General features: G+C 39.2%; 1 protein-coding gene across 4 annotated transcripts in view; it reads right to left on the bottom strand.

Annotated features, from left to right (window-relative positions):
• HECW2 (HECT, C2 and WW domain containing E3 ubiquitin protein ligase 2) overlaps positions 1 to 26700 on the bottom strand; it is a 407233-nt gene that overhangs the window by 21590 nt on the left and 358943 nt on the right. For all 4 annotated transcript variants that reach the window (XM_061203609.1, XM_061203599.1, XM_061203626.1 and 1 more), the window contains 7 exons: positions 20703 to 20823; positions 19107 to 19220; positions 8197 to 8349; positions 6324 to 6422; positions 2824 to 2953; positions 1641 to 1787; positions 838 to 952 (listed from right to left, as the gene is read on the bottom strand). In XM_061203609.1, the coding sequence (XP_061059592.1) occupies positions 838 to 952; positions 1641 to 1787; positions 2824 to 2953; positions 6324 to 6422; positions 8197 to 8349; positions 19107 to 19220; positions 20703 to 20823 (879 nt within the window). The remainder of the gene's footprint in view (positions 1 to 837; positions 953 to 1640; positions 1788 to 2823; positions 2954 to 6323; positions 6423 to 8196; positions 8350 to 19106; positions 19221 to 20702; positions 20824 to 26700) is intronic.

The following is a 26700-nucleotide window of genomic DNA, read 5'->3' on the forward strand; positions in this document are numbered from 1 at the left end:
TGAGTTCAAAAACAAAAACAAAAACCAACCGTCATTTGTCACGACTTTCTGAACACTTTATAACACTACAATAAATTTCAGAAAATGTACTCTTTCTTTGATTAAAAGTATTGGATAAAACTTTAACACTGGGTTAGCATCAGGTCCCTTTCCAAGCGTCTTGATTCAGCAGTCAAATTTCAAAGGCTTTGATGCCAATTACTAATTGAAAATTTGTATTGATCTACAGAAATGCCAGTCCTAAAGCTTCCCATTTGGTGACGTGTGTAGTTTTTAACTAATCTTACAGCAGTTTCCTTTTCAGTTGAACTTAATGCTTGAATTTTAGAAGGGCTTGTTCAAGAAACTTGAAATCTGAGAACCATATCTTACTCCATTCATGTGTTTCAACTGTGAATTACAACTGGTAAGCAGTTCAAGTGAAATGTAGAAAAACTGTGTTTGTTCATTAAGAAGCTCAGAGGGTATGCCTCTTCAGGTTTGAGAATGAAGGCAGAATAGGTGGAGTTTGACCAGCTGGATATGAGCTCCCTGGTGCTTCACTAACAACACCATAAAACAATTAATTAGTGTTCCTATGGTCGCATTTCTTCACTAACAATTAAGAGTTATGACATCCTTAGATGGTGTGTAAACAGTTCTCCTTCCACTTGACAGATGAGGAAGCTAGGGAAAGAAGGGCATGTACCTTGCCCAAGGTCTCAAAGGAGACCGCATCAGACCTATGATTAGACTGCAAGTGCCTCTGCCTGTCCTGGATCCAGGCCAACGTGCCAAACCGCTTGCTTCCCTCTAATCCGAAACTTTAAATCCAGCCATCTATAAGTCAAATTTCACCTCCTCTATATTCTGTGTTGTTCCTCCAATCACTTAGGTCTATTTCAGCTGTGCCTGCGATGACCAGTTCTAGTTCTCTTGCATCAAAAACAGATACCAGCCTGGCATCCACCACCTGCGGAATAAAAAGAATACAGGGCATGGCTTAAGAACCTGGAGAAGCCTCAGCTATAATTAAGCCTCATCAGAAAAGGAGGGCACAGGGAGTGTTGGGAACACTATGGATGTATTCTGTGGAGGCACTTTAAAACATGTAAAGCTCTCTACAAATATATTTTTAGTACAAGGTTGATGAGATTTTCAACAGAATTTTTGTTTTATAATTGGTCACTGATTAATCCAGTTTTTTGTCTCTTTTGGAGAAGATCTAGTGCTCCAGTCACTTTCACAGTTTATTTTTATTTTAGCTATGGCTTTTTCACAGAAGAAGTCATACGGAATACTTGTTACAACTCATTCTGACCCTCAGATACAATCATTTCACATATCAGGCATGAGATCTGATTACACATATCTAAGCATGAGTAAAATGCGTGACTTAAAGGTTATTAGTGGTCGTTAAATCGTCGAATGCTATTTGAATGCAGGTCATTTTATTTCAGTGATTTCTTGTAACAGGGCAATAAGCTTTTTTTGTGTTCTTAAAACATAGAGGAAAAAATGTTGAAGTGTTTGAACTGAAATAGCAACAGTAAATACACAAAAGAGAAATGGAAATATTGCACACATGTGAAGTACAGTGAGGTGGACCAAGGTATTACTGACATCAGACTGAGAACCCCACTCCTGCTGATTGTCTTTACCTCATAAAAGCCACGCACTAAGCTCTCTGTTTGCTGCACAACACCCCTCTCAATCCTCCATTTCACCATCCTCTCGATGTACTCCTTCTTATTCTTCTCGGTGACTGGGATGTTAGCACCCCCTGGTTTTAATTCTCGTTCAGTAATCTGCGATTAAAAAACAAAAGGACTGACCATAAAGCAATACTCTTGATGTTGTAAGACCACTGCTACCAATGAGCTGGAATCAACCAGCTACCTGTCTCTGCCCTGGCCCGGGTACATCCCACAAGCAGGGTGTGTGGCACGAGCACAGAGCCCAGGCACCCACTGATGCTCAGGGAAAACTAAGCAATGAGCAGACGTCTGAGAGCCTCAGTGGTTAAAAATATACGTGTTGCGAGTGCTGAAGGTTAAGCTTTAAATCCTGATTAAACAAATAAGCCTTTTAAATGGAAACAAAGGGGCTCCAGATGCCGTCCCACTGCTATTTGAATGTTTGACAAAAAGACATTTTCACAAATTCCTTTAGGATTCACAATCAACTACACATAGAAAGCCAATATTTAGGTAAAGGTTTACCTTAAGGAAGCAGAATTACATTCAAGCGAATGTTAAATTGAGAACTTCTTTTCCAAAATACGAAATTCAGGAGACCAGCCAAGTATTAATGTTTAACTAAGAATATTAATTATGAACTAGTATATAATTTCTGAAAATCTTTTAACCAACTCTTCTACCAACTTTAAAAAAAAACAATATGTTTCCAAACCTTCACCAAAATATTGTTTACTTTCCCTCAGCTTCAAAACAATCCATTTCAGTTGTTAAACATGAATGAGAGTTAAGTACAAGGGCCAATTAAATAATTTAATATTCAACTCTGGGGTAGCATGGATATTTAAAAACTGTATTTAGTACAAGGCACATTCTAATATCTTAGGAGGATATTGTAGCTGGAAATAAAAAGATTGTTTACAACATACAAATAGTACAGTCTATAACTTAGAAAGTCTTAATCTGAAGTCGGCATTAGAATAACCTTTGTAACCAAGATTATTGTAACTGTACATAAACCTGGGTTTAAACCACCCAACCAACCACAAATAAATAAGCGTCTGATCTTAGGCCACTGAATTAATTCTTCACCAACCAATAGCCTTCAATTACCACACTTAGTCACCAGTTATTCACACACACAGACCTGCCCAAAAACTTCTTCGTTCACAGTGAACGTGAGGTCCAGGATGTCATGGATGTCATTGTCTTTCATCCACTGCAGGCTCTGGTGAAATTCTTCATCAAGGTATTCTAGATCACTCAGGTCACAGAGACTAAGATGATAAACAGATAGAAAAAAAATATGTAGTCATGGCTATAGCAAAAACCCAGAGTTGTGAGGAAAGAAACTAAGAAATAATGACAAGAACAAGATCAACTAAAATAGGCAGTGATTTCTGGAATGTTCTTCGTCAAAGTCAGTAACCAAACCAGTGAAATAATTCAGAAATTTGACATAAAATTGAAAAATTCTGATATATAAAATGCCTTAGGAATCACTGTTTGTTTTGTCTTTTAAGACACAGAACTGGAGGTGCAAAGAGTGGCTGCCATTTGCACAGTCACCCACGATTAATGCCAGAGCTGGAAATGGAACTCGAGTTGACAAACTTGGGTTCAGTATTCTTTGGCTATGTTATACAATCTTAAATTATCATTCTCCTAATTAGAAATTCTTCGTATGTTTCTATACTGTACTTTAACTTTTTTTTTCTTTTTTTAAAGACTAGATTCTGTGATCCACATTCACATACGTCCCTTTTTCCTTCATGGTTCTTATTCTTTCTGTGATTCTGAAAACTGAAAGCTACAGAATTGCTCTACAGTTATAATGGTTTTCTAAGAGAAGATCTACATGAGGTGGAGTTACTATTATATGACCCTGTTGTAAGATGGTAGCAATTGATTTGCTTTAGTTGTCTTGAAACTTCCTCCCATCAGTCCAATTTCAAAGACCATTTTGTTTCGTTCATTCTACACATGTATTAGGCATCAAGTATGTGCCAAATATCTTAATAGCTACTTGATAAACAGTTACTGCCCTCAAGGAGCTAATGGTCTAGCTGGAGAGACAGGGACACAAATAGATAAGTTAACATAAGGTGATAAGTGATAGCCTAGGGTGGGTAACACTTATTATTAGTGCACTTTTTTATATGTACATTACACTTCAGTTAAAAAAAAAAAGATAAGGTAGATACAGGGACCTCCCAAAGCAAACATGCAAAGCATTTACTTTGACCTGGAGATTTAGAAGAAGACTTTTGGAGATGATACCTATATTAAAGTTTGCAGGATGTTTCAAGCTAGAGAGGTAAAGGGGAATGGATGAAAAGGAGAAGAAGGGGAAAAAGAGAGACAGGAGAAGAAGACAACCTGAACAAAGCACAAAGGGATGGAGTATACAGATTTTCCAAGCATACTGGCAGCACCAGAGACTTAACCACAAGACAGAATGTCTAGAGAATGAGGCTGGAAAGGTAGCTGGGAGCAGGTCTGAACGTCATTCTAAGGAGGTTGGTGATTCAGAACTACTGAAAGGTTTTAAAACAGGGAATGACACGGTGAGACATGAGGTGTGACTTTAAACTGTTCTTCTGGAAGTGGCAGTGTAGAGGATTACTTAAAATTGGGGGGCGGTGGTAATCATTGGGTGGAAACCAATTAATAGATCACTAGAGTAATCTGGCCAAAATAAGATAAATAAGATAAGGATTTTAACTAGGGCACAGCTATTAGGGTAGAGAAGATGAATTTAAGAATTATTTAGGAGGTAAATGTGGAAATTCATAAATGGTTTTACTGGGTAGTATAAAGAAGTATATCTAAAACGGGATGGCAAATGAACTCAAGTTACAAGACAACTCTGATTCATTGCCAGTCTTGAGGACCAAAAGCTGAAAAACTCCTGAGGCCACAACGAGTTCAGCAGGAAAAAGTACCTAAATGATTTGTGACCTGTACCATGGGAATGGGGTGGGAGGTGGGGAAGAGAAGAAACTGTGCTGTGTATTTACCATCCCTGTTTAAGGTTGACGCCCAATTTCTGACCAGAGTGACTTGAGAATGTTGGCACCTTGAACTGTGACTGGGCATAAGGGAGAAGGTACATTTTTAGGTCAGGAGAAATTGATGAGTCTAGTTTTAACCATGTTGATTCTGAGGTGCCTGTGAGACATACAAGAGGAGATATTCAGTGGAATGTTGACTGCTTGAGCCTACGACTCAAGGGAGATCATGTCTGTGGGTGTGGATTGGAGAGTAGATGAGACAGGTAAAGAGATATCCCATGAGACCACACAGAGAGAGAAAAGCAAGGGGACAAGAATGGAAGCTTCAGGAACATCGAGGATTAAGGGCAAATCAGGACATCCACAAAGGAGGCATAAAAGTAAAAGGAGAACCAGGAGAGCACAGTGTCACATAGGCCAGTGAAGGAAGAACTCAAGAGAAATGGGTGGGGTTGGGAGGGGTCAACAGTATCAAAAGCAGCAGAATGGTCCATTAAGGTAAAGACTAAAAAACATTCTTTAAAAGCTTCCATAGGTTATTGGTGGGGAAAAAAGCCAGGCTAAAATGTGTTGAGGGTGTGTCAACAGTCAGTATAGACTACTCTTTCAGGAAGCTTAAATGGAAAATGAGAGATAAGGCAATGAAATAGGAAGATGCAAATGGGCCAGAAGAACCAGAGAGGCAGAAGGCCAGTGCCCAGGTGCCCAGGACTTCATTGGTCCATATACCAAAAGGGAGGATGGCAAAAGTCTTCCTACTGACCCTCTTTAAGAACCATTAGAAATACTTTGCTTTCAATTGAGCTCTAGGCTTCCATTTTTACAGAAAGCAGATACATGGCCTTGGTTAAGGAATGAGCTGGTCAGAGCCATGTAATCATTCTGTGTTTTCTCATTGCAAGTTTGAGCTACTACCCTCACAGATAGTTGCCTTCTTCTGTTCAGCCTTGTAAATGACTACTGATTATAGGACAGAAACTGTTTGCTCTACATTTCACAATAATTGTAATCTTTCATTGTGCTAACAATGAAGAAAAAGTTCTGTGAATGCTAAATTTTCATCTGCCATCTTAAATTACTGTCTTGCATATAGAGAGATCTCAAGATAAATATGGGACTTTAAAAATATCGCCCGCCTCTAACAAACAAACAAATTTAAAAAAAAAAAGGAGAATGAAAATATGAACCAAGAATAAACAGTTGAAAGTTTGCATAAAGCAAAATGTAAAATGCATCTTGTGAAAGATGGGGGGCTGTGAGTCACCAAGACTAAGCCGCAACTATTCTATTAATAATCGGCATTAATACCACAGGAATTCCAGCACTGTATTTGAAGTACAATTGTTTTGAAGAAACATGTGTAGCAACAAATGAGAATGAATTATTCAGAGTGGAGCAAAACTAAGCCTTTGGGAGCAAGACAGGAATAAAGGAACAGAAGCTGGAAAAATCCAGAAACCACATTTGAAATTATATTAGTTGATTAGTTTCAGAAATCTAAATCACTATTAAGTAAGTAATAATAGATTTGAGATAGTGAGCCGATAAATGACATTGTCAAAAGACCCTTTTTGATAAAGGAAATATTACATTCTTTACATGCTAATTACATAAGCAATAAAAACACTCTTACATTCTGAGAAGAGCCTTATAAAAGGGCCGTGTGAAGAAGGCATCCAACAAATACTGGTGAATTAGTGCAAGACCAAGGATCCTACCACTGAACCGGAACCTGTGAAGGAAAAGCAGGAGATGGCGTACACGTCATGGAGCAATTTCTGAACGGTTCTATTTGCTCTCAAGAATGCTTTCCAGCTCTAATCATCTAAGTTTGTCCATGAGAGTTTGTGTGCACTGCAGGCTGGGTCTTCCTTAGGCTGATATTCACATCTACTTGTAGAAGAAATCTGTTTCACTCTGATGTTCAGGGAGATACTGCTCCACTTTCACCCCATGTCAGTAATGTCCACCATGCAGCACCGTACATGGCCAACATGAATTTCCTGTTAGCATGGCAGTGAAATTTCCCTAAATCACTTCTAAGAAATGTTGACAGAATGAGACCAGTGGTGGTGGGAAAAATGTTGTCCCCTTGTAGTTTGCTTGCATGAATATTAGCAGGATTTCTCTAATGCAAACCTAGTAGCAATTCCCTTTTGAGGAAAAGCCCAGTCTCAGAGTGAGAAAGTTCCTATTTCTGTTCTCTCTCAAACCCCTCTCCTGATGATAACTCACCATCCAAGAATTATGCATGTGTACATTTTGAGGGAGTTTCCTCATGGGACATTCTGTTCTTTAAAATTTCAGTGCTCAATTCTATTCTGAATCACTTCGGAAAATTTATTAAATATATCTGTCATGACTGGGTTTGCTGAGATGTACATGTATTTTCTTTTTCGGAAGTATTCAAGTTTCTAGCTCTTTGAAAGCCTGGTGCCTTCCGAAAGTGTAAATCCACACTGCGGTTCATACTATTCATTTGTAATTTTAGTGTTAGGCAACCATTTTAAGATGAATGTCCAGCAGCTTTGTTTTTCTTTATCCACTTATGTTAGCATAACTGCCATAGCTACTCTTAGGAGGACTCCAAATTGTAGTTAAACGGAAGTTAATTTGAAGAATAAGTCCTAAAACTTAATGCCCTCCACCCACCAATATTAACCTCATGACTCAAAGAAATTGTTTCCATGAGTCGTACTCATGTTCTTTTTTTTGTTACTATAGTGAAAATGAAGAGGAACAAGCAAACAGGGGTTATAAAGATACTTCAAGTCTATAAATGCAGGCATGTAAAAAAAAATGTCATGAAAAGAGTGCAATTCGGGATTTTCAGAATACATAATTCCCAGATGGGAATCCTAGCCCAGTTTTCCTTGGTTTTGTGTGAGAAATTAGGAAAGGGGCAATTCCTGGCTACAAACTTGAAACAGTCACTAGGGTAAGGGGCCACTGCTGTGACTCCGCACTCCTGCCTGCCTGCCTGCCTGCCAGCATCCTCTTCCACCTTCCGTTCCTCCAGGGCACCCCACCCTCCCGCCCTCCCTCCCCCTAGAACACCAAGAGCCCAGCTGCTCTGCCCTGCCCCCAGTGTTAGCCACTTCCCCAAAGGCTGCTCCAGAAGCTGCCTAACCTCTGGGTCAGGACATTCCCCTACTCACCCCCCCACCTGCCCCCGTCAGATCTCAGAGTGGCCCAAAGCTGCAGAGAAGGATTTAGGGTCTTGCTGGGAACCTAACATCACCTGCAACTTTCTTTCAGTGGAAAAAACCTTTTGAATTCTACCCAACTCACTTAAAATTGGTCTTATGGAACATAATCTATTCCTAGCTTGGAGACTGCCTGTATATTAAATTTGACAATACAAACAAGAGTCAAATGAGATAGTTAACTGAAAATATGATTTTCTCCAAGGGAAAAAATGTTTTTAAAAAAAAGCGTGGGTTCCTATAAAAACTAATATCACAGAAAATCAGCTGAAGAAAAGTGTTGGAGAAAAAAATACTTACCATTCATGGTGATTGTCTACAAAAGCAGACATGGGACTTATTTGTACTGTGTATGTGTCATTGGCTGAATATTCAAATAAGCCATAATATGGGTTAAAGAGTTCTCTGGATACCAGGAAGAAAAACTCTCTGGAAGGTCCACTGTAATCCAGCCTTTAAAAAATTCACAAAAAGAACAACCAGTTATTATTTTTTTCTATTTATTAGGCACATTTTCTACAGTGCTCAACTTTCTACAGAACACTCCTTAGAAGTCTAATTATCCACATACCAGGATTGTCCAAAACATTGGACATTGAATGATCATGATTCCTGATCTCAAACATGTTTTGACCCAAAATAACATAATGGACATTTATATGGAGCATATCTAAAACTAAAGCTACATATCAGATAATGGATGAGATAGGCAGTATGCTAATAATTTGATTGTATAAATATACAGAAAAAGGTAAATTGAAATGCCCAGAGCCAGGTTATGGGGAGAGAGAGTACAGTGGGAATGCTTTATTTAAGCAGGTTAAACCAGAGGGCATCAGGTACATACATCCATGGGACATGGAGTCCTCATGGATTTCTGAAACACTTTTAAATGGGGAAAGAAAGAGACTTTAGTGAAGTGGTGAGAGGATATTACAGATACAAGGCCTCCTAGGGAGATCAGAGGTAAAAGATGGAATGATAGGGTTCACGTGAAAACTTTAAATTATAAAACGCCATCGAAAACTATAAACAAGAAAAGTGAGGGTGTCTAAAGCTTCCTCGGGAAGGTATTTGGAGAAGAGGCTGAAACTCCAGCGCCTGAACTACAGTGTAAATTTCATTTTACTTACAAAGACATCAGGGTCAAAGTAAAGTTTGAGAAATGATTGTGTGAGGTTTGAGGAATGACAAGTGGCCAACAATGCTGAGAGCAAAAAACACAGCAAAGAGGAGTTTGCAAGAAAGCAATTTGATATGCTCAATTTAAAATGAAAAATGTAAAGTACATCTACCCTATGATAAAAAGTTTACACAAGGGTTCAAAGACAGGAAGGACTTCTGAAGGGGGAATGAAAGCTACGGATAAGTTGGGGTGGTGGGATTTTATAAGACTTCCTTTGTTCACTCTGCTTTTTTTCCTCTTATGGAATTTCCTCCAATGGGCATTACTGTTTTTTTTTTTAATGACAAATCATCTGAGTCTTGTGTGGTGATGGGATTGTGTGATAGAGAAAAGCATCCTATTATAGGTAGAAGAGGGAGTTGGAATACTAGTAAGAAAAATGAAATGGCTTTTATATGTCTTAGACAAGAGTTTAATAGAATTTACTTAGAACAGACCTCAGCTATCCACCTAACTGCTTTCTCAATTTTTGCGATATACGCACTGCCATTTCCTTAATATTTCTAGCTTTACTTGCCTTTCCAATGTAGCCTTGTCTTACACAATATTGATGGAATTATGATGTGCTAGCTTTATATCTTTTCTAATACACATTAAAAGAAACACATAAATATTAAAATAAAAAATGTCAGTCTATGTAATAGCTACAATCATCTCACACCTCACCATTCCACACTGCACTTTGGGAGATATGAGTGTAGACTGACAAGAAACCTATGTGTACAGAAAAATGCAAACATAGCAGACTCTCAGGGCCAGAGAGGCCTTAAGGTGACATGACAGAACTGCCTTCTGGGGCAGCTGAATATACTGTGGCTACCAGGAACCGTGGGACTATGCTCAGATCACCCTGGGGAGGGCTCCCAAAGCAGCCCTGCGGCTGCCTGCCAAGTACAGTGACGCAGGCTACTCCTCTTGGTGCCGAGACCAAGGCAGCATCTTGTGGCTTCCTTCCACTGTCCTAGTTGTGGTCTCTGACGCCACCAAGAACAAGTAGAATACTTCTTCCACTTGAACGTTCTTCACATACTTAGAGGTTTTCTTTCAACAAATATTTGAGTGCCTATTATGTTTTGGGTATTAATCTAGATGCTAAAGATGTAAATTTTTTTTCAAAAGTCATTTTCTACAAGAACTCTACAACTCTAAGAACTCTACAAGTTCAGCAGTTTCCATATCCTTGGTCCCTGCCCCCTCCTCACTCATGAACACAGACACTTCTTTCAACCTCCTCTCAATGCAGGGTAGGGAATTCCCTCACCACACTGGTCCTCTGCTCTGGACACTCTCCAGGTGTCAAAGTCTGACCTAAGGGGCGGTGTCTATGCTGATCACAACACTCAAGGTGTGGTCTCGTTAGCAAAAACTTAGAAAGGGCTCTTGACCTCTCTTCCTGGACACTTTTCCCCACTAATGCAGCTTAATGTCACTCTGCCTTGTGGGGCAGTCACTTGACTTTGTTGACCCATCATGAACTAGTCATCAGCTCAAACCTTTCACCTATGCTTCTTTAACCTAGGACTCTCCCATCCTGTCTGCACGTCACTGTATCTTTTTAAAACCTAAGTACTAGACGTTATACTTTTCCTACTAAATTTCACTTTGTGAGACTGAGTTCATGATTCCAGTCTACCTGGATCCCTGTGGATGCAAAACATCTCTAAATTTCCTATTGATGGTGAATTTCAGACCCCTGTGTCTTTTCAGAAACAGAGAATGCCATCAATGGCATCTGAGCAGTCATTTCGTCCATCCCCTCATTTCATTGAGAAGACTGGGGCTGAAGGAAATAACTGACTTGTATCAAATGAAAGCTGCAGTGGAGGATCCAGGTCTTGACACCGGTTTCCTGATCCCAAGTGTAATGTTCATTACTCCTTACAGCTCACCCTTCAATAAATTTTAAACGTTCATAAGCAAAACAACGTTGCTTATAGAGCAGAGGCTGGCAAACTATGGCCTGAGGGCCAAATCTGGCCCACCCCCTGGCTTTGTAAATAAAGTTTTATTGGAACACAGCCATGCCCATTTGTTTATGTGTTGTCTGGGGCTGCTTTCCTGTTATGATGGTAGAGTTGAGTAGGTGCAACAGGGAATGTATGGTCTGCAAAGCCTAAAATATTTACTATCTGGCCCTTTACAGAGAAAGTTTGTCAACCCCTGCTACAGAAGAAAGTAGGAGGAAAATGCTGCTTTATTAAAAAACCTGACTTACCCTAAACCCTCTCCTTTAGTGAGGATCACTTCAAGGAAAGATAAAATGACGAGGATACCCTAGGGTGTATGCAACCTCCAGGAGAGTTGCACACACCCTAGGGTGAGACCGTGAGTGAGCCCTGGCCTGCAGGGTCCCTGCTCTGCAGAAGCCTTCAGACACAATCAAGGCACATGAGGATAAGGGTCAGAGACAGCTGAAACATGAGCCAAACACTCTGTGAGTCAGTTTTCTTACAAAGAGACAACTGGTATAAGTAAAATGGGTTTTTAGCTGCTTAAAATTAAACAGTGGCATTCAGTTAGAAACAGCAGGTTTTCACTGAGCTTCAGCTCTCAGTGTTTTAATAATACTGCACTTAGCAGAGTGTCTTATAATTGTCTGCCTATGTGTCTGCCTCCCACCAGACACACATCTAAACTGTAACCCTACTGAGGGCAGGGACTATGTCTTTCTCATTTTTGGATCCTGAGTACTTAGCCTGATACATAGGAAGGGATCAGTTTATATTGTTGAATCACTGAGTGGAGCTGTCTGATGCTCTCTAAAGGAAATCAATATAATTTACATTGTTATTTCACATCTAGTGGAGTGAACAGTTTTGCACAAGTCTGCCTTATATTCAATGCATTAATAGGTCATGCCAGTCCTTAACAGACAACCCAATTAGCAAACACTGTCAGAAATCGCTCAAGTGAATTATGCTTAGAAAGCTTGCATCTTGTCTTTTCTAAGTCTAATATCTTCTAATATGGTAAAGTTTGTTAAAACAACAAAGATGGACCTCACTGATTGGTTCCTTTTTCATGATGATAACTAAATCTGGCTAAAGATACAATGAATGTTCCCTGAGGAGTTAAGTTGAAAAGTAAAACTCCTTTTTTCCCAAGAGAGAACAAAGCTAGCAGCTCCTCTAGGAGGGAAATGTATCTTCCTCAACTGCTGGCTTTTATCTGCTGTTTTTTAACTCTAGCAGCCCTGATAGAGTCACTCTGAAGCCAAGACAGTTTTTAAAGTTTGATTTGATTATAATCTGAAATTTAGAACCACATATCTGCGGGCAGGTTGTTGACTACACATTACATATGTCTACCTAATTCAATAAGACGTGTCCCAGCAGGATACCTTATGCATACGCTTCCTGTCTTAGCAACCTCTTCCATATAAATAGTTAATATGACTCATATCACAGGGCTCATTTGTTACATTCCTGTTCTGCCAGTTAGGTTGGTTCCACAGCTAAAGACTTGGCACGGAAATAATGAAACTCCGGACAACGGGTGTGTAGCCACACAACAGCTGCATCTGAGGCCATTTCGGAATAAGCACAGATGTCCTTAGGGTGGCAATGTCGTTTTGAGCCCCATGAAGTGCTGATAAGGCATTTTAAACACCATCCCGTTGCTGGGCTGACACCACCCGAGTTGTTAGTAGCAGCCAATATTTGTTAAAATAAATAGTTTTATTCTCCTGTTCTTTATTTTCAACTAAAATTTACCAAAAACAAAGTATTCCAAAGGAAGTAGACTATAAAATGAAAGAGGATGGTGCCACTGGGAAGTCTCACTATCATTTCCTACAAGTTTTCTGGAAGACTCTGCTTTCTTACAAGTTGGTTCAGGCACAAATGGCCTACACACCTGATTCAGCCTCAGATATTTATAGCAGCAAGGCTTTGGTTCTTGAGCCACTTAAGAAGGCCTGATGGGTGAGTAAGGAATTTTGTGAGCAATTAGTATGACAAAGTTTTACCTGGTGATACCAAGCCAAAGCCTAGATACAGAAGCACCCTTCTCCAGCATGGTATGGATCAGTTAGGTTATCCTGCAAGTGTCTCTTTTTAGAGGAAAACAAGCAGCACCATAAAGTTTCACTTGAAGCTTTACAAATTTTTGAGGAATAAATGATCAAGCCCAGGACCCCAAACAACTTCTAGATCAGTCAGATGTTAAGAGCTGCTGGTTATTTTATAAGCAGGGACCCAAGAAAACCTTTCAGATCTCATCCTCCCTAGTTGCTTTCATTTGTCTAAGTAGAAATATCACAGGAAGAGCGCACCTGTTCTTAAATCCCCAAACTAAAACTGTTTGCACGCATCCCTTCCCTGGTCCAAGTGTGGCTTTGCAAGACAGATGACTAATGTCACATCAATGGCACCTTACATATAATGAACTCATTCTTTCCTAAAGAAAGGTGCCTTTTATGGAGCTGGCCATGGAGAAAAAATGAGGCGAGGCAATCACAGTGTAAACATCCTCTCTTTATCCAGGCCATTATTTCCTTACTTGTTTTGGGTACTAAGAAGTGAATGTACACCTGAAACTAACACAATATTGTAAATCAACTGTACTTCAATAAAAAAAAATAAAAAGAAGTGAATGGCCCCAAATGTCCCATCAGAACATGATAGTCTGCCTAGCTAAGTTTTGACACCACACATTTAGAAGAAAATAATACACTGGAGAATATGCGGTATTCTACTGGCTCCCTTCCTAAAGAAGCAACTTCTAGGCGGACAGAAGCACAACAGAAAGAGGCAACTAGAGTGTGCAACTTCCCACCACATTCAGTCAAGATGCCTCAGTTTCCAAGCTCTTCCACCACTGCTGTTTTCTCCTCTTCCCCAGTTTGCAAGAGCAGATAACCAAATTAAGTTGGGTGGAAATTTTAATGACTAGAACAAAACCTTCAGCGCTGACCAAATTAAATCACAGTGGTTTGCTTAGAAACCGTCTGCTTTTCATAAAAAAGCCAAGCATAACATGAAGCATTATTTTAGCGAGATATAATAATTAGCTGTCAACTAGTATATTTACATTAATAGGTTCTAGATATATTTTTGTTTTTTTAATTGAATACAGGCATCTCTACTATTCTGGGGTTAATTCTACCTCACATGGAATTTGTAGTCGTCCTGTAAATTTATGACTATAACATTTCCCATCATTTCTCTTGACTCAGCTCTTCCATTTCAGGAACAACCTATATATCATGTGTCAAGACCTACGCAAAGAAACATCTTAAAGCAGAGCTGAAGTCTCTGAGTGAATCTGCTAACTCACACCTTTTTGGAGGGCAGGCAGACGCATTATTCTTAAAAATAAATCCCTTTCTCTTTATGCCCTCACTAATCTATTATAAATAAAGACCCTGATTATGACAGGTAGAAAATACAACCAGTGAGATGGTATCAATAAGAATTGCAAAGTATTATTCCCTCACAGATAACAAAGTTGACTTTAGCAACACAAAATAATACTCTATACCTACCAATACCTCTACTAATTCCTTCCACAGAATTAACTGCATCTATATACTTATTACTCTCCTGACCTCAAGTGCAAAAGGAAGTATACACATACCAAAAATTACCCTGGTGGCAATCACTCATCAGACAGCAAAGAAATAAGAAAAGTTGTTCCGGGAAACATTCTCTAAATCTCCCCAAATCCTGACTCTATGCTTTCTTTTAATAAATGTTCTATTTTAGATTAGTTTTTGATTTATAGAAAAGTTGCAAAGATAGTAGGGAGAATTCTTATATACCTCACACTCAAGTTTCCTTCTTATCAACATCTTACATAAGTACAGTACATTTGTTACAATTAATGAACTGATATTGATACATTATTAACTAAAACCCATACTTTAGTCAGATTTCTTTCGTTTTTGCTTAATGTCCCTTTTCTGATCCAGGATCCCATTCAGGATACCACATTACATTTAATTGCCATGTTTCCTTAGGTTCATCTTGGCTGTGACAGTTTCTTAGATGCTTTTGGTTTTTGATGACCTTGACAGTTTTAAGGGGCACTGATAAGGTAATCTTGTAGAATGTCCCTCAGTTTGGATTTATCCGATGTTTTCTCCTGATTAGACTGGTGTTACATGTTTTTGGGAGGAAGACAGTAAAGTGTCATTCTCATCACATCATACCAAGGGTACATACTATCAACAGGATATATCACTGTTGATTTTAGATTTTAGCCTTGATCACCTGGCTGTGTGTTTGTCAGGCTTCTCCAGTGTAGACTTAACTTCTTTTTCCCCCTTTCATACTGTACTATATGGAAGAAAGTCACTATGTGCAACTCACAATTAAGGAGCAGGGAATTATGCAGAATTATTTGGAAATCTTCTGCACAGATTTGTCTATTGTTATTTATTTATTTATTCAATTGTGTATTTATATCAGTATATAGAAATTTATTTTATTTATATCAGTATATAGATATTTATTTTGTACTTTGGGGTTCTAATCCAATACTACTTTATTTTGTTGCTCAGATTATTCCAGCTTTGACCACTGGCAGCTCTTTCAGTTGGTTCTTGTGTCCCTTTGACATCACTGTGAGCTGTCTGAGCTCCTCTATACTTTCTGGCACAAGATGCTTCAGGTGCCGTCTTGTATATTTCCTGCCCCAGTCCTAGAATCACCCATTTCTCCAAGGAGCCCTAGTCCCTTTTATTGAAGAATGATACTGCAAGCCAACATCTGGGCACTAGGCATATACGTTTTTTAATACCTATTACTAGAGCTAGACATGAAGAACTTACAAAACGACACATTTTGAGGGCATTAAAATTAATGAAGGAAAAGTGACCAGAAAACTTTCAGCTCCATTTCAAAATTCCATAGAAAAACCTAGGTAGCTTTTCTCTTTGGGTATTTATTATAATTCAGAAAGAAATGTTATGATCTTTAATTTTAATGTAGTAAGATGACAAAGGCTAAAATAACTTCTTAATTTTATGTTGTTTTGAGGTTTCAATTTTTTAGCAAGCATACTGCGTTAATCTTTCAAAATAGTATTGTGTATTCCCAATGTCTTAATAGTAAAATAAAGTCTATATCTAATCATCTTTATGTATGATACTGACATGATAAAGCCATGAGACCAGAAGTTATCTGGCCCCATTCCAGTTTCAATAAACCACACGCAGAGGGGCCTGATTAAGAGATTGTCCCTGAGGGCTGAGGTCACACCTCAAAATATCCTCCATCTTATTTTCCTTCTGGGGTTACAGGAAGAAGACAAGAAATGGAGGCAGGAAACATTTGGACATTAGTGGCAATTAAATAAGGTTTCAGGCCCCACTCTGCCTGGGCCTCCTCCTAGGAATGGATGTCAGTCCAGATCATGGGGAGACAGCTTTAGGATGATCAAGCATGATAGCATCTGTTCTATTCAAACCTAAGTACCATGGCTTCCAAAGACTCTTGCCTACATCTCTGAGATCTCAACAAACTGTGGTCCAACAAAGAAGGAAGGCAGCTGGAGTTCTGGGGGAGGAAAAGTATTCTCATCCAAACCAGACTGGTTATGTAAGGAAATACCTGGAATCCCATGCATACCTGTGATTAGGCTAAAAACATTTGCCTTCATTTTCAATTGTGCAGCTGCATCTTTAAGGCAACTAACAAAAGCTAGAAGTCCATAAAGGCTTGTCAGCAACAAAAGGCTCAAGTCTCAGGCAAGCTTCTCAAACTTTGTCACATTATATTGTTTTCCCATGTAATATTTTACTTTAATCTAGTCACAGCTGGGAGACTATACAACACTATATGTGACAAGAGGAGTTATCAGTCACTAGCCGGAATAGTGAAAAGATCCATGGGTAGGAAAAAATTCAGATAGATCAGAGTTCAGGAGTTTTGCCTAAATCCCAGTGCTGGTCTAAGAATCCTGGATGGAAGACAAGAGGCCTAATTTTAAATCTCAATTTTACTATTATCTAGTTCTACTAGCACATGTAAATTATTTTATACTTTGACAGCTCCATTTCATCAACCATAAACCAAATGGCTGAATCTGTTGAATATTATTGCTATGATTCCATAATCTAATATACTTTATTCCTGGGCAAGACTGAGAGGGGTAGCCTTAAAATGATCCAAATCAACAGCAGTTAAGGAGTTAAAGAGAAGACAACCAGAGTTCAGACAATCATGTGGTATTTTTAAAATTCACTCTAGTGATGTCTACAAAGAAGGTGCTGAGACTCCAAACCTAAACCTGAAATGAGGAAAGAGTAAGGGGTCTAGGAGAGATGAGAGCTGTCATCTTCTGAAGAGTCATAAAACCACCGTTATGCCTATTTGAATGCAATAAACACCGTGTAGGAGTCTTTACTCCTTCATTTCCTAACCCTTATCTCTATGAGCACACTCATGGAAGAGTCATAGAAGGCTGGACTCTGTTTATGGCAGGTAGTTATTTTGGTAGGTGTGCCAAAGAAAGAGAAAAAGTGGGGACACAGAAATAAGAACCAAGGCCCAAGAGATGCTGCTGGGGAGATTTCCAGGTAGAACAGAAGGATTCTTCTTTTTTCCTCTTTTTCTATCTTTTTTAAATTGAAGTACAGTTGACATACAATATCATGTTAGTTGCAGGTATACAGTGTAGTGATTCCATAATTTGATACATTGTGAGATGGCCACCACTGTGAGTCTAGTTACCATCTTGTCAGCATACAAAGTTATTACAATGTTATTGACTATATTCCATTTGCTGTACATTACATCCTGTGACTTATTTATTTTACAAATGGAGGTTTGTGCCTCTTAATCCCCTTCTCCTATTTCGCCCATCCTGCATCCTCCCCACGCCCCCTACTCTCTAGCAAACACTAGTTTCTAATTCGTGATTCTGAAACTGAGCTTATTTAACAGGTGAAGTACGATTTACTTAGTATTCCTGTGCACATAACAAGATCATAGATGTTAAAATGCAATTCCTTGCTTTTTTTTTTAATCTCAAAGCCCATGTTTTGAACCCTCTTACACTGTTGGTGGGAATGTATATTGGTACAGTCACTATGGAAAACAGTATGAAGGTTCCTCAAAATCTAAAAATAGAGTTGCCATATGAGCCAGCAATCCCACTCCTGGGCATATACCCAAACAAAACTCTAATTCAAAAAAGATACATGCACCCCTATGTTCATAGCAGCACTATTCACAATAGCCAAGACATGGAAACAACCTAAATGTCCTTCGACAGATGAATGGATAGAGAAGATGTGGTACATATATACAATGGAATACTACTCAGCCATAAAAAAGAATGAAATGATGCCATTTGTAGCAACATGGATGGACCTAGAGATTATCATACTAAGTGAAGTAAGTCAGAAAGAGAAAGACAAATACCATATGATATCACTTATATGTGGAATCTAAAAGATGACAGAAATGAACTTATCTACAAAACAGAAACAGACTCACGGACATAGAGAACAGACTTGTGGTTGCCGGGGCGGTGGTGGGGGGGAGGGAGGGATACAGTGGGAGGAGCTCGGGGTTAGCAGATGCAAACTATTATATAGAGGATGAATAAACAACAAGATCCTACTGTATAGCACAGGGAACTATATTCAATATCCTGTGATAAACCAGAATGGAAAAGAATTTTAAAAAGAATGTACATACATGTATAACTGAATCACTGTGCTGTTCAGCAGAAATTAACACATTGTAAATCAACTATACTTCAATAAAACAAACAAACAAACAAACATGTTTTCCCTTTGAGAGAAAGAGTTACAGAGAGAAGAAACGAAACTAAGTTTCTGCTCTCAAAAATGATCTATAGTTATGAGTTTTTACCAAAGAATTTCTATGCCAAATGATTTAAAAATCAAAGGAAGCTTTTTTAAAAAAAAAAAACTGAAAGGTTTAAGTGTATGAGAACAGCATTTCCCGTCAGAAGGATTTCCTGTTTCAGGCAACCGCAGGGGACAGTGTGGGGAAACATCCTCCGGCAGCCACAGCCTGTGCTTCACAGGCCACTTCTCTGTGCTACTCACCCTTCCTCCCCAACAAATGTGACGTACAGCTTATTTCTCTGCAGGTCTTTTCTGGAGTAGCCCATAATCTGATTAAAAGCATCTTCGAGCAAGTGATCTCTTCTGATAATTAACCTGTCCAGAAAAAGACAATTTGAAAAATACAGATTATTTCCTAATCCTTATCTTTCCAGAACTGGGCACTTGCCATTTAATTTCCACTTACCACAATTAACTAGGGGAAAAGTGGAGTGACTTACTATCATCGCTGTCTGCAATAAAGCACACATCTGTCTGTAACTCTTAATAGCATTAACAAAAGTTACACCAGAGAATCATTGGTAACTAGAGCACCCCACCTAAGACCTGTAAAACCAATGCAAGAGTCCTTTCTGAATGGTCACATCAATTTATCCCAGAAGGAAAATGATTAAAAAACAACACACACACACACACAAACATTTGTTTAGGGAGCAACCCTAGGAGGTAATGTTTTAAGCCTGAATGCACCTAGGAATTCAATTCTTAAGTACCTAGAAAGATAACAGTGAGAACAAGAACGACAAAAAAATTCTCAGTGTCCTCCAAAGCAGTGGAGTTTACTGTTGTGCTTAGTTTAACTTTAAAATTAAGTGAATCTTGAGATTCCCTAAGTGACAGATACAAATGAATGATACTGGTGGTTGATTAATCTACTTGTGACAGTGACAATTTAAGTCACCCTTAAACAGGTGTCAATTTGCCCTTAATGTAAATAGTAATGGAAAGGGAGATGATAGGGAGGCTGAAGGTATGAAAGCTTGATCAGCAAGACCTTAATAAGTGAAGCTCAGAGAGGTACGGTGTTTGGGGCAGGTTGATGTTTTCGAGGGTGATGAAAGGGGAACCTGTGAGTTCAGATGAGCAAGCCCTGCATGGGGGGCAGTGAGCCGTGTGCCTGTTGGGCTGGGCAATTCTCTCACACACCCGGGTCCCGGCGCTTCTGCAGTCAGACCCACCCTCCTCTGTCCTCTCTCAAGTGGCATAGTGATCTCTAGTGGGGACATGGGACAGGGGTGGAGGTGGGGCTGAAGGGAGTATGGGTAAGTAGGAAATTCAGATAATTCTAGGCCAAACAACATGATGATGTTTCAATTTCCCCATTTAAAGGGAGGTGGATAAAGACAGGCAGAAACAACGTTCATGACATATTCCGTTGGACAAGTTAAGCTAACTTCACAGACGGAAACAGACCTGAGCAGTAGTCCTACACTCAGGTCAGCCCAGGAGACAGTGACGTGCAATACAAGACACTGTGACAGCCTTATATCTAATGAATATGCGATAAGTCAACAAAGAGGTACTTTTCAGGAGAACAAGATAAATCAGCTTTTCATTTTGTCTTATTTTTATGTGAAATATGGTCGTCTCTTTCCTGTCTGTTTTAAAGCCTTAAGTTTAATTGTGCTTAATTCAAGAACCATGTTTTAGATGATCCTGTAATTTACACATGCCAAAATCATTATGCCGACCAAAACGAAGGCTGGTCATCCCAAATCAATCCATTTCCTACATTCCAAATTGCATCCCATCTTTTCACCATCTACAAATCCTGGGGTCTGTATTATTTTGACTTACTTTAATTTCCCTGGGCCTTGTCCATATCCTTTAGTCTCTAACTTCCTGTAAAAGTTTCTTAGTTTGGCTTCAAAGTCTCGCTTGTAAGGGGCTGGAGCACGGGCATTGGCACGCTGAGTACCTACAACAAACCATGAAGAGACAAGGGTGTGGATTCGTGCGATGTCCTTATGTTCATCACATCACCATGAAAAATATTACCATGGGGCTGAGACCACAGTTAACAAGTAAAAGGAGGCAATACTTTTAGGTCCCTGCACTTTTCACCTCTCCAAGTCGAAGGCTATCACAGAGCTTAATCAGGATCTCAAGATGTCTTCTTTGTGGCCTTCAAATCCTGTTTGAAGAGTTACAATGGTGCCCACGTGTTAGTCAAATATGTTCCTCTTTTCAGTCCAAATCAACATGAGTCAAACAGGTACTCATGTCTAATGGTAACTGTTCAGGGTGGAATATCTTTGCTTGCGGCTGAGATGATATCACAGCAATCAGACAGGAAGTTACAGTGTGAAAGTATGTGGTACACAAAGCAAGAATAGTGAGTTTCCATACTTGATGAAAAACCTACAACATTACATTTCATACCACAGGGTAGAATAATCTTGATTTGAAAACAGAATTCAGCCATAATTGCAGAAGGCACATGTATCCTGGTTATGCAGAGTAAAAATACTGTGATCTGTTGCATTCTTAATATATGCCAAGTACTGTAATTATCTACAGATTATCTAAAGATGTCATGTCATTACATGTCATTACATGTCATTCCACGGCAAGCATCATTAATAAAATATAAAAGCAACACAGTTTGTTCCTCTTTCCATAGAAAAATCTGGTTTTGTGTCACACTGTGACTAACCAACAAGCCAGGATACAAAACTGATACATACAATATGGGAATCAGCGCCATGACAAAAACACTGGTTATTTCCAAGAAATATTTCACAACACATGAAAAGAAACCAGAAAACAAAAATTGTGATGTCTCGTGCATTACACACCATGTAAGCTCCTTAAATACGTCTTTATGCATGAATCAACTAAGTGATGATTATTTTTTGCTAATACTGTGTTAGGTTCAGCAACAGACGCTCAGAATGGATAAGGTCGGGTTGCTGGAGTGGATATCTTGGTTGGGAAGACAGAAACAGAACATATCAAACAACTAGAGAATATTTAAGTCTTAAACTAGATGGTATACAAACTCTAAAGCAGAAGGAACGAAACGATAGCCCTGGGGCTATACCCAGCCCTACAGATCTATTTTGCTTGCCACACAATGTTCTAAAGATTTTAAATTAACTGCCAACGTTTAAAAATTAGGAGATTTCAAGCAGAAAAAAAAAATCCTGATTTCTCGTGAAAATCAGTTGGCAACTCTTGCAACAACTGGCTTGCATTTCCCTGGGGCTACAGAGAGCAGCTGCCCCAAGAGGTGAAGCACGTGCTCTCCACTGTGCCACCGCCACTCAGTGAGGATGCATTTGAGAGCAGTGTTATAGAAAAGTAATAGTAAATGAGGATAAGCAGAGATCAAAATGGAAAAGACTTTAGGGAGGAGATGTTATTGGAACCAGGCCTTATAAACATGGGAGAACTATAGTCTATACTGGGGCAGGGCAGCAAGAGCTGGAAGAAGCATTGCCTGCATGTTCAGAAGACAGAGAGGAGACTCCACTAACCTAGAGCAGAGGGGGAGTGCTAGGGCGTAAGTAGGAAATTAAATTGGTCAGAAGTTTGGTATGAAATTATGAGAAGAAGTTTTAAAAACCTAGCTGAGAAGTGTGAGCATGATGCAGCAAGCAGTGGGAAGTCTTCATAGGTTCTTAAGCAAGGGAATAACAAACAAGTGGTGTTTTAGTTCAGAAATGATTTTCATAGTGGATTAAGGGCGGGAAGGAGGAAAGACCTAGTTAGGAGTAGTTGAAGCAATGGAGGCCTGAGGGGATGAGGACTAGCCTGGACTACGGTGACTCAGAGGAAATTTTACAATGTGAAGTAAGAATTGGTAAGAGTAGATAAGTAAGGAAGAGGAATAGGAAGCTCTCATGGTAATATAAAGCTTTTTAAACAATAACAATAGCTGTCATTTGTTGTGTCTGCTACGCATTAAGGACCATTCACTTTATAGAGAGGATCTTGGGAAATCCTCACAAGTCTAAGAAGCAGGCATTAGTATTATTACTGTCATTACCACTTTGTAACTAAGGAAACTGAAGTCATATGACAGTGAATAGTAGATTTAGGATCTGAGCCAGGTCCGTCTGATGCTAAAGCAGCATGGGAAATGATGCTGGTGGACAGGAGCATATGAGGCTTTCTACATACTAAGCTGGAGAGGACAGCTGTTCAGGTGGACATATCTTGCAGACACTTGAAAATATAGTACTGGAGTTCCAGTGCGAGATCCGGGCCACACTTGTGGATTAAATGAGTTAGCGTATGTGTGGTATGGCACTTCGCGCAGTGCCGGCTGCATAAGCAGCCCCACGTAAATGTTAGCTGTTATTGCTATTATCTGCATAGTTGTGAATACTAAACACATGGGGAAATGTACTGAGGTTGGGGAATGGAATTTAATAAAATGGGCTATTGATGAATAATATGTCCAGAGTTCTGTTGGCATAGTTATGAATCTTTTACCCAAAGAGCTAAGAGCTATGCCATAAAGGAAAACAAATAAACTTGACCTTAAAAGGTCTGGGATGCAGAATACTCCTAGGCAGTGGTTCTCAATCTTGACTGCACATTAGAATCACTTAGGGAGCTTTTAAAAATCCCAATGTTCAGGCCACAGCCAGGACATATTACATCAGAATCGGTGGGGCTGAGACCCAGACATTAGTGTGCCATGCAGCTCTCCAGATGATTCCAACGTGCAGCCAAGTCTGAGAACCATTATCTCCCATAAGAAGGTCAAAGGTAACCAATGAAACACCTGGGCATCATCCAGGGACCAACACAGGGGGAATACTTCCCATGTATTTGAAAGGTATCGTTTGCAACATGAAGGAGCATGATCTGCGTGGACTCCAGGCTCCTCTCTTGGATGGCTGAGGGACAGAGCCGTGCAGCACAAGTCCAGTTAGAGTGGCAGAATAAAGCTTTTGCTGCTGCAGTCTGAGTAACTGCAGACTACTAAACCCAGACAGCTCAGAAAGCAGCCATAATGAATCAGCTTTCAAGAGCGAGATCATTGATAGGGAAGAGGAAAAACAGGAACGAAAGACTGAAAATCTTTCAGGACTGAAAAGAAACCCGATTCTTTAAGAGTTGATTACTTTTAAAAAACAGCACATATACTATTGCTATATAATTTGAGATGCTTAAAAGGATGTGTCAAATGCCATAACGCATTCCATCAATATCAATACAGACACTTAATAAAAATTAGCTCTGACTCCTTTTAAGCTCTAGGTAAAGGAATTCAATTATGGGGACTCTGGAGACAGAAATTGTTAAATGCAAAAATTATTTTGCCAATAGTTCTATTATGAAAAAATCATTCACACATTACATCATGATTTAAAAATTACAATAAATTATGCTGTTGGCCCTTGTCAAATTCTTAATGCAAGTCAGGTGCAACTGCCAGAAAATCCAGGGCAGAAACAATATTACTTCCACTTTGGAAATAAAAAATTATCTTGGAGACTGAGCTCACAGAACTAAGAACCGTAACTGTAAGTGAAGTTCTAGAATATAATTCTCTTATAGAGAGAGTAATGTCATAGTCTTTATGGTCTTAAAGAAGGAAGTCAGATACGAAAAGGTCAATGTTACATATAGGAAGTGATCAAATGAAAGGCTGGTTTTATGGATAGTCAGTATTATGTTAATTATTTATAGGAAAAAATTTCAGTAACAGATATTAGACTTTTTAAAAATCATTCCTAGGCAGGCCTAAAGGACTTCCATATAGTGTTACACTATTTCCACATACTGTTAAAAAAACTGCACAATCACATACAAACTAAAGAATTCTACCAGGCAAAGGATTTCTTTTCTAGGTGATACTAGAAAAATCTTGGCATCAAACAGCTAAGAAGTCTGGGTCTTTTTTGATGCTGGGTGTGCCACCCAGAACCCAGAATGCTCTGATGACTTGCTCTTGGTCTGCAGTGGAGGCGGATGAAGCTCAGCCTAATTCAGCATGGTTCCAGGCCTATGTACTGGGATGGCTCAGAAGAGAATTTCTTTTCTGTTCACTTTCTAAAACAAATAAACTCTATGACATTTTTAAAACAATAATTCCCTGTTAGTGAATGAGAACAAATTATCAAGCATTATAATAATTTCTGGAAAACTCTATCTTCTGGAACATAGATCAACAATGGAAATTAAGAAAAAAACAAAAAACAAACAAACAAACAAAACCTCAAAAATAGCTGGCACAAAGCACAAGCAAGGAAGTCCTGGCATTTTTGCTTTATTCTCTAAGAGTAATAAAAGGCCTTCAGGTCATTGTTTTGACCTTGTTGATGCTTCCATTTACATACCATTTATTTATTTGATAATCTGATTTTTCAAATGTTGGCAAACTAAAAGCAATTTATTAAAAGGGGAGAGCTGGAGGGCATGCCAGTGACAGGCATCTTCTGAGAGTCTTAGGGGTGGAAAGCAAGGGAGAGTAACAGCAACAAAAAACACAAAAATAAAAATACCTGTATATTGTGACAGAGATAGTATTTGGTTTTCCTCCAGTCTCTGGAATCATAACTCCCCCATCCCCACCTACCCAGAGAGCATCCTTCATTTGTACTGTGTGGTTCCTAGATCATCTCTGTGGGGCTTAGCAAAGAGAAGGGATAGAACACTTTTTTCTAAAAACAAGTATAAAGCTGCTTCAGAGACTGCGGGTAAGGGGAGGGATGGAAGAGGGAGAAGGGAGGGTGGGAGGAAGTCAAAGGAGGAGGAAGGGAGAAGACGGAGAGAGAGACACTGAGAGAGAGAGAAAGGGAGGGAGAAAGGGAGGGAGAGATGGAGGGGGAGAGAAAGTGAGAAGGAAAGGAAGGGGGAGGGGAGGGGAAGGAAGAGAGAATATTTGTGAAAAGAGCAGAAGAGATAAGCAGCAGCTGGGATACTAAGACTTTGGAGGAAAAGAGGGGAAAAGAATGTCCTTAAGGAGGTGCACTGTGTGTTGAGAGAAATAACTGCCCTTAAGACAGCCTTCAGTAAAGACCCACATAGCTCTTCCGTGCTCTCTGGTCTGTTTTACTTCTCTTGAGTGTGATTTGGTGCTCTACTGGCTTCCAGAGTGTCCAGTTCTAGTCAAGTTATAACAGCTCTGTATGCTGATCCCCCCGAACCATGAAATATCCTCAAGGCACTGTGTATAGGGAAGCTGGGAGAAGTATAATGTATTTATGAAAGAGTCTCAGCAAATGGTGGGTTAAACAAATTCTCAGATGTCTAATGTCACAGCTTTGGTCACGTGGAAAATTCACATAAGTAAGCACACCTCCAACAATATTAGATAAATTAGGTGTTCTTGCATTTCAATTCCTAGAAATGTGCAGCTACAAAAAAGTCCTTAAATAAAATTCTGGGTCCTATATTTGGCATAATAAACCATATGGTAATTGGAAAGATCTTTTCCTCCTGGCATAGCTAAGGTTGGGACTGGCATTATAATGGTCCTAGAAAAACAAACCTTCACATTCCAAAATTTTGACAAATTTTAGGTGAGCACTCTAACAGCTGCAAAAAGCAGCGAGTCCAAGTTTCCAAAGCCCCTCTCTCTCCTGCACTTGAAAAGACATGTAAATGGGCTTGGAATGAGGAAAAGTGTGGAAAGTTTAGCAGGTTCCTGGGTGTTCTGAAAGAAGATCATTAAAATTTACGATTGTCGTAATTTTTGCAATATTATTCTCATACCACTAAAAGGGATGAAATTCTAGTCACAAGAAGGAGGATCACACAACTTGAAAAAATCTGTTAGAAATGTTTTCATAAGAACTTTAGGAGTACTGGTAGAAGAGGCTATTTTACTCAAAGA

Source organism: Eubalaena glacialis, chromosome 1, assembly GCF_028564815.1.
Source record: "Eubalaena glacialis isolate mEubGla1 chromosome 1, mEubGla1.1.hap2.+ XY, whole genome shotgun sequence".
NCBI lineage: Eukaryota > Metazoa > Chordata > Mammalia > Artiodactyla > Balaenidae > Eubalaena > Eubalaena glacialis.